Genomic DNA, 13,674 nt, shown 5'->3' on the forward strand with positions numbered 1-13,674 from the left:
GAAATTAAGTGACTAATTAATTAATATTTTCATAATAAAACCTACTTAGCACAACTTGTAGAAATTTAAAGAACTGTATATAAAGTTTTATGTGCTTAAACTACTTAAATAATTCTCTGTTATACTTCCAAAAGTCATTCATAGTTCCACACTACATGAATAAATAAGTGAATTCAATTTGTGGATGCTCTAGTTCCCTGTATATATTTAAAAATCTCAATTATATTAATATTCAACTACTATAAATTAATAAACATAATTATATTATTAAAGTTATATAAAATGTGATCACATTTTCATTATTAAGTTTTTATCCATACGTATTTTTATTCTATTTTTTATTTACTTGTGTAAAAGATGAATTATTGAACTATTACTATTATTTAAAAAATACTAAGATCAAATTTTAAAGAAATGTTTTAACACTTAGTACATTATGGCTTTAATATTTGGACAACTTTCAGTCTGTCAAATACAACACAGATGTTTTGTTTTAGTACCAATATATAATTAAAAAAGCATCTCCTACCACACAAACATCAGAAAATTTTGTCTCAATCCCTGAAAAAACTACATTTTTATGTAATATTTAAAATAAAACAAATCAAGCAAGTGCTATTTCTCAAAATTTATTCAAAAAGGAATTATGAGTAACAGCTTAGACAAATGTATTAACATTACTCTATTTTTTGTATCCGCAAGAACGCCTGCGACCACGAGCCCTTTCAAACTTGCGTCCCTTGGAACGGATGTATGGTTTAGTGTTGCTGTGTGGCACACCAGGAGCTGGTCCAAAGTGTTTCACGGCCTCACGAGCGTTACGTCTGCCTTGCAACAACACAGTCTTTGAACCGGTTGGAGCCTTCAGAGCCAACTGATCGAAAGTGATTACTTCACCACCTGAAACAAATGTTACACTTGTCCAGTCCTTTGTTTTGAACACACTCAGACATAAAACATAACTACAATTGAATATTAAAAATGAAATTAATAGGAAAAACTGATTTACATAGATGACACATTGAACACATGGCTGCCTCATACAACATGTTCATGAACATGAAAATAAACATAACGTTTTTACAAATTGAACAAAAGAAGTTGACACTTTTAGACAAAAATTGCATGTTAAAATAAAACGATTCGCTTACCTGCTTTGAGAATCCTGGCTCTAGCAGTTTCTGTCACTCTTAATGCACAGATCGACAATTTTGGAACTTCCCAAATTCTGGAATCGTCAGTTACAGTTCCAACAATAACGGCAGTAAGACCTTCACGACCAGGTTTCTTCATCAAACGCACAACTCTGGCCAAGGAAATTGGGGGCCTGTAGATCTTGCTCATAAACAATCTCTTCAGGATAATTTTGTTGAACTTGGCACCGGTACGACGGGCCAAATAGCGGTACAACTAAAAAATTAAACGGTTTCGTGACATTGCCAATTGGAATTATGTAGGAAATAACCGTACCTTAACTAAAAGTCGAAGATACACATCTTGACTTTTGGGTTCTGTGCGCCTAACCTTACGGTCGTGTTTATGGTTAATGTCGATACCCTGGAAAATCACAGAAATACCATTAAATACGATTGCGGCCGGTGGTACGAGGGCTTATTAGATTCATTAAGGGCAAGAAAAAGTTTTAAGATCGTCGGATGATTGAAATAAAATCGAATATTTTCCGAACTCACCATGTTTGTCAAGTATTAAAACGAAAAGAAGGCAACGTAGCGCCACCAGGGCCGCACTGAAAGTGACAAGTCCGGTCGGTAATTGGTGGGACTGCAGCAAATGTGCGCGTAATTTGAAACTGTTGTTATACATACAAATTATGATGAGATTTATTTTCCAAAAATCATATTTTTGAATTTAGTTAATAAATTCACATAAAAAGTTCAAACAAATCAGATTTTGTAATGTATTATGTAAATTTGATCCAGCAAATTAAAAACTCTCTGGTTATACCAATATTACCTTAATTTATATCATAAAATTTTCAATATTTAATAATTTTTAATTAATTTTATGTCAAACTGATTCTAAGCTAAATAATTCACAAAAATATCTATTATTCATTTTATTATAAGTCATTCCATAATTTCTCTATAAATATAATTTATTTTTAATTATTATTAAGCAACTATCTAAAAATTTTTATTTTAATAATATAAAAATAATTAAATTAACCATACTGAAGCATTAAAAATCCTCTAATTCACTATTAAAATAAATTTTATATGATCAGTTATTTCAGTGTTTTAACTTACATTAGTTACAAATTTTGAAAAATTTAAATACTTTTTTTAAATAAAAAATTATATTTCAACATTTTCAAATATTTTGTTGATAATTACAATTGTTAACATATATTTGGTCTGGATTTTTTTTCGGATCCTTTAAAACACACACTATCAACAATTATTTATTATTATTTAATAATGTCATTATTAAAATTTAAATAAATTGTGTGGCAACATTCTCAAATTAATAATATGTATTTAAAATACATATTACTATCAATGATTTATTATTATTATTATTATTATTATTATTATTATGGCATTAAAAACTAAATTTTAAATGATAATAAATAATAACATAACCTTACTTTTTCGAACCACAATACAATCAACTTGTGAGTACACTAAAGGTAAAACCTGTGTTCTGTGGGTAAAACTATGGATTGTCATTATTGAATAAATTTGTTATATTTTTACTAATAATATGACTAATAGTAAGAGATTAGTGTTTGAGGATTACAATATACCATGTCAGGATTTAGCAAAAAACTTGTTAGGAAAATTGCTTGTCAGAAAATTAGAAAATAATGAAATTTTAAGGGGAAAAATTGTAGAAACTGAAAGTTATTTAGGTGGAGAAGATAAAGCATCCCACTCATACAACAATAGGTAATTTATTATCCATAATTAACAAAATATATAACATTTGTTTAAAGGAGGACTCCCAAAAATGAACCAATGTTTATGAAAGCAGGAACATGCTATGTGTACATAACTTATGGCATGTACCACTGCATGAACATTTCCAGTAAGGAACCTGGATCAGCAGTACTGTTACGAGCTCTTGAGCCAATATGTGGTGAATCAAAAATGCAGGAACATCGATTAGGTAAGATATCATGAAAGTGTTACTTATAAATTTAGAAAATTTTTTAAGAAAAGAAAAATGCAAATGTGAAGAAACTTGAGGATTTATGCAATGGTCCTGCAAAGTTATGCATATCTATGGATATAACTAAAGAGAATTGCAACAAACTGGATTTAACTGAATGTGAAGAACTGTGGATTGAAGATCCAGAAGGACAGGAAGATATAAATATTGTGGCCAGTTCTAGAATTGGCATTGCTTCTGCTGGAGATGAGTGGGCTAATAAACCCCTTAGGTTTTATATTTTAGGAAACAAACATGTTAGTAAGAAAGATAGGAAGGCAGAGAAGCTCTTTCTCGAATAAAAATTTAAACAAATCTAAAATAGTTTTTATTTATTTCTCAAAGAAGTATAACTGAGTTAAGAATCATTAATTAAAATATACAGTATAAATTTTAATGTAGTTGCTAAGTTGAAACACAATTTTAAATTCAGTTTAATAATATTGAACTAGAAGATTCTTCAAGCGTCACGATGGTTAATGTATTATCATTTTCAAATAAATCCGGTAATTAAAAATAAAATTCAATTATTTTGTGCAAGTTTGTTGATTATCCATGGCAACACGTTTATTTATGACACATATAATCATTCACATGGCAATAATAAAAATTGCAACTTGAAAAGTGTCCAATAATGCCACTTCCACCTTTGAATATCAAAGCTCCAAGCTTTAAAGGCACGGCAGTTTTACAGAAGGATTTCAAAGAAATATCCTTGTCCGATTATCGGGGGAAGTACGTCATATTGTTTTTTTACCCATTGGATTTTACGTTCGTGTGTCCAACTGAAATAATTGCTTTTTCCGACCGATTGAAGGACTTCAAGGCGTTAAACGCTGAGGTAATTGCTGTGTCGACCGATTCTGAATACTCTCATTTGGCGTGGTTGAATATTCCACGTATGAAAGGGGGAATTGAAGATGTGTCAATTCCCCTCTTGTCAGATAAGTCAATGAAAATATCAAAAGATTATGGGGTGTTGGATGAGTCAACTGGTATACCATTTAGAGGACTGTTCATTATTGATAGAACTGGTGTCCTTAGGCAAATAACAGTGAATGATTTGCCAGTAGGTAGGTCTGTTGATGAGATTCTTCGCCTTGTTCAAGCCTTTCAGCACGCCGACGAATATGGAGAAGTTTGTCCAGCTGGATGGAGGCCAGGATCACAATCGATTAAACCTACTCCACAAGGAAGTCAAGTCTATTTTAGTTCTAAACCTGAGTCATTGTGAAATGTTCAATCTAGTGGTTAATAAATTAATAAGTTAATTAATAGTCTCTTTTTTATTAGACAATATTATATGTAAATAATTTCATTTGTGGTCAATTACTGAAAATAGAAATTACATTGCTATACTTCAAAATTACTTTCTGCTTTTTTATCTCTTTTGCTAACACAAGGATTTCCTAGAATATAAAATCGTAGTTCCTTTTTAGCCCATTCTTCCCCAGCTGAAGCAATACCAATACGAGAGGTGGAAACAACCTTAAACTCATCCATTTTATCTGGATCCTCAATCCACAATACCTCATTATCTGCCAAGTCCACCTTATTTGTGTTTGCTTTGGTAATATTCAAAGACATACATAATTTTGAGGGGCCACTACATAAATCTTCAGTGTTTATGTTACCCTTTTTCTTAACTAAAATAATTAAATTTGTGCCTTTTATTTACTTATTAATATGTACAAATACCAGAACGAAACTTTTTCATTTCTTCAATGCCAGTAATTGGTTCTAAAGCTCGTAACAAAACAGCAGCACCCGGTTCTTTGCTTGATATATTGATACAATGATACATTCCATAAGTCATATATACAAAACATGTTCCTGCTTTCATATACATTGGCTCGTTAGCAGGTGTTCGCCTATAAGGTGGTTTATTTAAAAACAATTTAAACAGAGATATATTCCTACTTGTTGTTGTATGTATTTGATGCTTTGTCATTTCCACCTAAATAACATTCTGTTTCCACAATTCTTCCTTTTATAACAATATTGTCTTGTTTTTTGACAATTATTTTTCCTAAAAGATGTGTAGCTAAATCTTTACAAGGTATATTGTAATCTTCAAATAATAATTTTTTATAATTTCTCATTATAATTATATTATAAAAATATAAATAACAAGTGTGTATTATTTTACATTTTAATTGTTGTTTGCTTATGCGCATGCTCGAGTTTTAAACCAGTCTACAAAAATTTAAAATTCAGATACACAGATCAATATCATAGATTGTTGTTGATTTGTGTTCATTATTTGCTAAATTTTAATAAAATATATTAAATATTTAAGTTTTTCAGTCCACAGAAAACATATTTTTTGTGACCCCATCTATTGAGATTAATATGACTCGGGCACGGATGGCGCTCTATTTTACCAACAAGCCAAACTTTTTTTGAAATTCGAAAATAACGGTCGGGTCTAATCAGTTCGTCAGTTGTGTTGATGTTGTATGTATAAATAGTGGTTTATGCATTTGTTTTTTCATGTGTCAACGGGCGTCAACACATTGTCATAGTTTCAAACATAAAATAAAAAAGAAAAAAATATAGGTTTAATATTTATACTAGTTTATACATTTTTTTTTACATTAAAATGGTGAAGAACAAACGAGAAATCACTCCTAAAAAAAGGGGTGCTTTAACAATAACCAAACCTTTAGCCAAACCGACAAATTCTGTAAATCGTGGAGTACCCGCGGCCAATATTAAAGTCGTAGTTAGAGTTAGACCCCTCAATGAGAAGGAACAAGGCGACAACAGTCGGTGAGTTTGAAATAGACATAAAACTTTAACGGAAATCTTCAACGTAACGTCTTTTCAGGAATGTTATCCGAATAATCGACAATCAAATGTTAATTTTCGACCCCAAGGAAGAGTCACAGCCCTTTTTTTATCAGGGAGTGCAACAGAAAGGCCGAGACCTGCTGAAAAAGTCCAACAAACATCTGCAGTTTATGTTCGACAAAGTGTTTGAACCAGGCCTGGCTAATAATGAAGTATTCCTGAACAGTACACATACACTCATCGATTCTCTAATGGATGGATACAACTGTTCAGTATTTGCTTATGGAGCTACAGGTATGTATATAAGATGCAACTTTTTCTTTCACAAAAAAAAATATTTTTTATATTGCAATAGAACAAACAATTCCGAATATTAAACAAAAATTTATTCTATATTATCTTCAGAAAAATGATCAATTAAAGAATTATATATATATTTTTTTAAATAACTGTTATTAATCTCTTTAAAACAGTATATGTTTATGTACTGACTATTATTTTTATCACACATTTATAATTTTTTAGATTATATGTCTGCAAATGGTATTTTTATCCTTATTATTTTGAATGATGAATGAAGTAATTAAAATAATCATGGAAATATTTACAAAAAGAATAGTCAAAGCACTTTAAAAGTGCCTCTGTAGAACATCCACACAAAATATTCATTGCTTGTTTAATTGTTCATTTTACAACAAATTCAATTTTAGTTTAAATGTTAAGTTAAATTCTATTTTAAAGGATAAAAATATAAAAACATGTATTTTTTATGTCATATTAATGTTATGTCAACGAAATTAGTCATTTTATGTATGGAATATTTTATTAATGTCCATGAAACACATTTGGCTTATATAACTGTTGCATTTTTTCTTAGATTTACTATAAGAAACGGACAATTTCTAAAAATTAATGTCATTTCTGTCATATTTTTATTATAATTGACTTATTATGAAATGTTTATAAAACAAAATCAATCTCTAAAAAAAATATCGCATCTGATAATAATTAATGATTTAATGACACTATTTATTATAAAAAAGTTAAATATTTTTGTTATTCATACATTTTTAGTACAATTAATTTAATAAAAATGATTGGAAGACTAAAACAATTTCTAAGAACTAATTTCACTTATAAAACATCTGATTTTGAAGCTATTTCTGTGAGATATTCACAGATTGACGATTATATCAATAATTATTAAAAATATAGTTTAAAACTGTTAAGTTATATTCTATTTTAAAGGATAAAAACATAAAAACATATATTTTATGTCATATTAATGTTATGTCAATAAAATCATTGTCATATTATGTATTGGAATATTTTATTAATGTCCACAGAACATATTTGGCTTATATAACTGCTTGAGGCATCTTTTAGGCATAGAATCTACCAGTCTCTGTAATGTGTTAACAGGAATTTGTTGCCATATTTATAATATTTTTATTACTACTTCTATTGTAGTCCAGTGACATTTCCCTACAATATTACATCACAAATATTAAATATTTTAGGTGCCGGTAAAACGTTCACGATGATAGGCAACAGCGAAATGCCGGGCATCACCTGCCTCACCATGGCGGAGCTGTTCAAGCGCAAGGAGGAGCTGAGCGCCGAACGCGAGTTCGAACTGGCCATAACCTACTTGGAAGTTTACAACGAGAACGTGCGGGACCTGCTCAATCCCGGACCGGCGCTCCATCTGCGGGAGGACGCCCGCTACGGCGTCACCGTGGCCGGTATAAAGTTACACCGCATCGAGAACTCGGAGGAGCTGTTCACGTTGTTAGAGACCGGCAACAAGAACAGGACGCAGCATCCCACGGATGCGAACGCGGAGAGCTCCCGGTCGCATGCCGTCTTCCAAGTTTACATACACATGACCACTCGTTGCACGCGGGAGGTAGGCATTGGGTTTTAATAAGGGGTGGGACCATTTACTAGCTATTTGGCTAATTATTTCATTTATTTACTAGGATAAATTAAAGCGAACTAAATTCAGTTTCACATGCATTTTTTCTTACAGATTTATTTACAGTATCTATAAGAAACAGAAGACAATTTCTAAAAATTAATGTCATTTCTGTCATATTTTTATTATAAATGACACTATTTATTATAAAAGAAGTTAAATATTTTTGTTATTCTCACATTTTTAATACAATTAATTTATTATGAAATGATTGAAAAACTAAAACAATTTCTAAGAAATAATTTCACTTCTAAAACGTCTGATTCTGAAGCTATATCTCTGAGATATTCCCAAATTGTTGATTAAGTCAATAATTATTAAAAATATTATATAAAACTATTTTATAAATACATTTTTGTTACAATAATTACTGGAAACAAAGACAATTTCTATAAAATCCCACTCCTGATATATTTTTATTACAATTGACTTATGAAATGTTTAGAAAACAAATTCAGTCTTTAAAAAATAATATAACATCTGAATCATCTGATTTTGAAGTTATTTATGTAAGATATTACCAAATTGTTAATTGATTTGTGAAAAGCTTAGAAATTAAATTCAGTCTATAAAAAATAATATAACCTCTGAAACATCTGATTTTGAAGATATTTCTGTAAGATATTGCCAAATTAATGATTTAATGACAATATTTATTATAAAAAAGTTAAATATTTTTGTTATTCACACATTTTTGGTACAATTAATTTATTATAACATGATTGGGAGACTAAAACAATTTCTAAGAAATAATTTCACTTCTAAAACATCTGATTTTGAAGCTATTTCTGTGAGTTATTTCCAAATTGATGATTATGTGAATAATTATTAAAAATATAGTTTAAAACTATTTTATAAATACATTTTTGTTACAATAATTATAGAAAACAAAGACAATTTCTATAAAATAATACCACTCCTGATATATTTTTATTATAATTGACTTATGAAATGTTTGGAAAACCAATTCAGTCCACTTCTAAAACATCTGAGTTTGAAACTATATCTGTGAGATATTCCCAAATTGATGATTTTCATTAATTATTAAAAATATAGTTTAAAACTATTTTTTAATATATTTTTATTATAATTGACTTGTGAAATGCTTAGAAAATAAATTCAGTCTTTAAAAAAATAATATAACGTCTGAAACATCTGATTTTGAAGCTATTTCTGTAATATATTACTAAATGAATGATTTTATTATAAAAAAGTTGAATATTTTTTTTATTCACACATTTTTATTAAAATTAATTTATTATTGGAAGACAGTTTCTAATAATTTCACTTCTAAAACATCTGATTTTGAAGCTATTTTTGTGGAACATTCACAAATTGATGATTTGATGATTTTTTTTAAAAAATATAGTTTAAATTTTTATATTTTAAGAATTTAATTTTTTTATTCATACAGTTTTGTGAGTGAGAATTTTCCTTAACATATACATTTATTTTCTTTATTGAAATCAATGACCTATATAATATCCACTGTATTCTTATGAGAAGTTTTATATTAAAAAGTAATCCCATAAATATAAAATCTTTTAATTAAACTAATAATGGATGATTATAATTATATTTTGTTTTGATTATTTAAAAAAAATGTTATTTATTACAATAATCGGAACAGATTTGATATAGTTAATAATATTAATATTAATAAAAACAATAAAACTCATCAAATAAATGGTGACGGTCCGGGATATCCATCCAGTATTTATATTTAATCAAAAGCCTACGTCACTAACTTAATATTATTATTGCAGATGCGTACAGCCAAATTGAGCATGATTGATTTGGCGGGCAGCGAACGTGCGTCGGCCACCGGTTGCACGGGCGCCCGTTTCGCCGAGGGGGCGAACATAAACAAATCGTTGCTGGCACTGGGCAATTGCATCAACAGTTTGGCCGACGGCCACCGTCACATCCCGTACAGAGATTCGAAGCTCACCAGACTGTTGAAAGACAGCCTGGGCGGCAACTGTCAGACGGTGATGATCGCCAACGTATCGCCTTCCTCGCTTACCTACGAGGACACGTACAACACTCTCAAGTACGCGACACGTGCCAAGAAGATCAAGTCGACGATTAAGAGGAACGTGGTCAACGTCGAGATGCACGTGGGGCAGTATGTCAAAATCGTCGAGGAACAAAAGGCCGAAATTATGATGTTAAAGAAGCAGCTGGCGGAGAAATCAGCAGTTGCAGTGGGTCCTACAGAACAAGACATCCCTCTTCTGTCACAATTAATCGAACTTTTTAGACAGAAGAGGAGTATTGTTGATAGGACTCATCATATAGAGAGTCTTAACCAGGGAATGAGCCTTAGGAAGTAAGTATTTTTAGTATTTATCAATTTAACATATATAAAACTAACTAAAACTGGACTTTACAAATTAACAATTTTACAAATCACACAAGTCTTAACAGGTTCATAATGAATAAGAATTAATTTATTTGTTTTTTAACATAATTGTTATTTTTTTATACCTTAGGTTGTTCTAATAGGATATCATTTCAAGTTTTAATTGCTAATTATCATGTAATCTTAGGCAAATGAAGGAAGACGCCGATGCCCGAGTGAGCGATCATTGCACGGACACTCCCGAAAAGGTGGAAGCCCACCGAAAACTAGGCAACATATTGACACGCTTCCAAAACAAAAGCGACGCCTTGAAGGAGGAACTGATACATTTGCAGAGAGAAAAACTCGCCCTGGATTGCAAAATCAACGATATGCTGACACAAAACCCAAATCTCAAACAGGCCGCCGAAATTGAGAACATTAAAATATCAGAGAGGGAATCTAATTATAAGGTAGTAATGTTTTATTCTGGGATGTGTTGTGGAATGTATATGTAAATTGGTTTTTAGTACGAACTGTCTGAGAAAAAGTTGGAAATAATGGAAGACAAAATGAAGTCGCAACAGGAACTCTTTGACAAACTGTCTAGTTTCATTAAACCAGTATACTTAAGCATGAAAGGGCACGGATTGGCAACGGAAGAAATGACGCGTGACTATCAAATGTTATCGAAGTGCATGGAAGGGGTGAAAAGTATTAAATGGGGCGAAACCGTGTTTGATTCGGGAGTCAGTTCATCAAGCACATCCACTCTGTCTGTTTTAGAAGTAGATTCTAGTAGCTCGACGAGACTTGACAATGACAAAGAGGAAGATTTGCTTAATGACACATTTACTTTAAACTCAAAATCAAGCAAAACATGCGCAGAAAAAGTCATGGCAAAAGGTGGGCTTTATATAAGATATATAAATTTTATAGCGTCTGAGGTCTTAAACAGCTTATTAAATCCCTATTCAATCGATAACTGATCTGTAATATACAATTTTATTAAATTATAAATTATACAAGAACTAACCAGTGTTTATTTGTGTTGTGCTTTCAGTTTATGAATCACCAGCAGCGAAACGTTTGGCAAGAAAGTTAGTGTTAAAAGAAAATAAAGTACCTCGACGACCATTATCTAGAGTTAGGACAGATTCAACGAAAGGTGAGGACAGTTTATTTCGAGCTTTGTTTGGCATTTTTTAAAAGCCTAGAAGTTGAAGAATTGCCCCAAAAGTTATTATTATATATTGTTTTTACTAGTCATATTTATATAGTTCTATTTTTAATTATTAAGAAATAAACGAATTTATATTATCTAATAACTTTATTCATTTTCTGGAAAGGAAATTTTAAAAAATATAAATGTTTTCAAATGGGCACAGACTCCGTGGCGCAACGGTAGCGCGTCTGACTCCAGATCAGAAGGTTGCGTGTTCAAATCACGTCGGGGTCATACTATTTTTGTTTCAACAATAATAAATATTGATAAAAATATAAATGTGAAATTACGTTTGTATTTTTTTCAGTTATCAAACCACGAAGCGCCTCGAATCGACCTCCATTCAGATAAAGAATGTTTGTAAACCCTATAAATACTATAGTTTTTCATATATAATTTGCAATATTTATACTTTATTTATTTTTATTGTAATGACTAATACTTATATGTATATATCTATTTTAAGTAAGAATAAAATTATTTATATTGTTAATAGCTGGGATGTTAACCAGGTTAATCTAAAAATCTTATACTAATAAAAGTGCTTTATATTGACTGATAATATTTGAATTTGTTTTCCCAACCTAGTTCCCTTTTCAGGATAAATTTTAATTCACAAGTATATCCTAAACTTTACAGTTAGTGTTAAAATTGTAGTATTAAAATAATTGAATGATTGAAAGAATTTTAAACAGTATAAATTGTAGCTTACGAGTATGTAAATTAGATATATCAGACTAAAAAAATATTTCATTGAGTGATGTTAAAATTAACTAACTGATTTAAATTCAATTAATTTCCTCCATTATCAGAATATATTTAAATATAAACTTCTCCAAACTTTATGGTTGATGTCAATATATTAATATTAATAAGTATTAAAAGAATAGAACAAGTAGTATATAAAAAGCTTTTACAAATGTATATTAAATTTAATTTAATTGTATATTAATTGAACGAACGAAATTATTTCATTGTATGATAATAAAAGTACTTCTCAGGGGTTGATTGAAGTTGAATTTCTTATCAAAATATTGATTGAGTATTAAAACAATTGAATAATAAAGAATCATAAATATGGTCATTAAATAACAAATTTTACCAAATTATTATATTAGTCTCACAGTAGCTGTTTAAAATTGAAAATTATGTATATAAAAAGCTTTTAAATTAATTTAATTGTATATTAATTGCAAATTATATATATATATATATATATATATATATATATATATATATATATATATATATATATATATATAATTATTATTATTAGAAATTATTTCAGTGTATAATAATAAAAGCACTTCACACTGGCTGATTGAAGTTGAATTTATTTTCTAAGCCTGGTTCCTGTATCAGAATATATTTTAATTCAAAATTATATTCTAAACTTTATTAAATACTGTTATTAAATAATTTTTGGAAACAAATTTACCAAAGTTATTTTAATGGTCTAATAGTTTAGCTGAATAACAATTAACGAATAATTCAAATTAAAAATTATGCACAATACAAAGCTTTTACAAATGTATTTTAAATTTAATTTAATTGTGTATTAATTGCAAATTATGGTTAATGTATAATCCACTGAAATTATTTCAGTGTATGATAATAAAAGCACTTCACACTATATGATTAAAATTGAATTTATTTTTTAAATTTGGTTCCTTTATCAGAATATATTTAATTCAAAATTTTATTCTAAACATTATGGTTGGTGTCACAATTATAGTAATAAATGAGTCTTAAAATAATAGAATAATTGTTATCAAATAATTTTTGGAAATTTTATTAAAATTATCGTAATAGTCGAATTAAAAACGAATATTTAAAATTATAAATTATGCATATAAAAAATTTTAGAAAGGTTGATTAAATTTAATTTGAAAGTATAATTAGAAATTGTGTTTAAAGTATATTTCAACTCAAATTTATAGTTCCACCCTTGTTTATTCGAATAAACGACGGTCGCCAAATGTATATTTATAATATTATTTAAATTAATGATTTATTAGTAATAAATACAAAAGATTGGTATCAAATATTTTTATTTAGTTAAATCATACACACAAATCAATAAATAATATAAATAAACTTATAAATTAAAAAATTCCTGAGTTTAGCATGCATTATATGAATACACATTAGTATTCATCTTTA

General features: G+C 29.0%; 5 protein-coding genes and 1 non-coding gene across 6 annotated transcripts; 4 read left to right on the forward strand and 2 right to left on the reverse strand.

Moving 5' to 3' along the window:
* Positions 1–609: 609 nt before the first annotated feature.
* Positions 610–1,782, reverse strand: LOC109600221 (60S ribosomal protein L18). The gene is made up of 4 exons (XM_020016342.2): positions 1,692–1,782; positions 1,471–1,557; positions 1,152–1,410; positions 610–900 (listed from the first exon to the last, which is right to left on the reverse strand). Exons 1-4 carry the CDS (start codon positions 1,692–1,694, stop codon positions 683–685), a joined length of 567 nt encoding a protein of 188 aa, XP_019871901.1. The 5' UTR covers positions 1,695–1,782; the 3' UTR covers positions 610–682.
* Positions 1,783–2,553: 771 nt separating this feature from the next.
* Positions 2,554–3,486, forward strand: LOC109600205 (uncharacterized). The gene is made up of 3 exons (XM_020016316.2): positions 2,554–2,909; positions 2,957–3,129; positions 3,178–3,486. The coding sequence occupies exons 1-3, from the start codon at positions 2,725–2,727 to the stop codon at positions 3,471–3,473; spliced, it is 654 nt and encodes a 217-aa protein (XP_019871875.1). The 5' UTR covers positions 2,554–2,724; the 3' UTR covers positions 3,474–3,486.
* Positions 3,487–3,584: 98 nt separating this feature from the next.
* On the forward strand, positions 3,585–4,448 carry LOC109600207 (peroxiredoxin-2). The gene has a single exon (XM_020016318.2). The coding sequence runs from the start codon at positions 3,806–3,808 to the stop codon at positions 4,403–4,405; it is 600 nt and encodes a 199-aa protein (XP_019871877.1). The 5' UTR covers positions 3,585–3,805; the 3' UTR covers positions 4,406–4,448.
* On the reverse strand, positions 4,439–5,518 carry LOC109600206 (uncharacterized). The gene is made up of 3 exons (XM_020016317.2): positions 5,092–5,518; positions 4,870–5,042; positions 4,439–4,817 (listed from the first exon to the last, which is right to left on the reverse strand). The coding sequence occupies exons 1-3, from the start codon at positions 5,346–5,348 to the stop codon at positions 4,525–4,527; spliced, it is 723 nt and encodes a 240-aa protein (XP_019871876.2). The 5' UTR covers positions 5,349–5,518; the 3' UTR covers positions 4,439–4,524.
* A 113-nt stretch (positions 5,519–5,631) lies between these two features.
* LOC109600234 (kinesin-like protein KIF18A) lies at positions 5,632–12,073 on the forward strand. The gene is made up of 8 exons (XM_020016360.2): positions 5,632–5,943; positions 6,002–6,258; positions 7,485–7,873; positions 9,709–10,274; positions 10,495–10,759; positions 10,817–11,192; positions 11,350–11,454; positions 11,819–12,073. Exons 1-8 carry the CDS (start codon positions 5,774–5,776, stop codon positions 11,860–11,862), a joined length of 2,172 nt encoding a protein of 723 aa, XP_019871919.2. The 5' UTR covers positions 5,632–5,773; the 3' UTR covers positions 11,863–12,073.
* On the forward strand, positions 11,674–11,745 carry Trnaw-cca (transfer RNA tryptophan (anticodon CCA)). The gene has a single exon. It is a non-coding gene; the product is annotated as a tRNA-Trp (tRNA).
* Positions 12,074–13,674: the final 1,601 nt, after the last annotated feature.

This window comes from Aethina tumida, chromosome 2 (genome assembly GCF_024364675.1).
Source record: "Aethina tumida isolate Nest 87 chromosome 2, icAetTumi1.1, whole genome shotgun sequence".
In the NCBI taxonomy this organism is placed as follows: Eukaryota; Metazoa; Arthropoda; class Insecta; order Coleoptera; family Nitidulidae; genus Aethina; species Aethina tumida.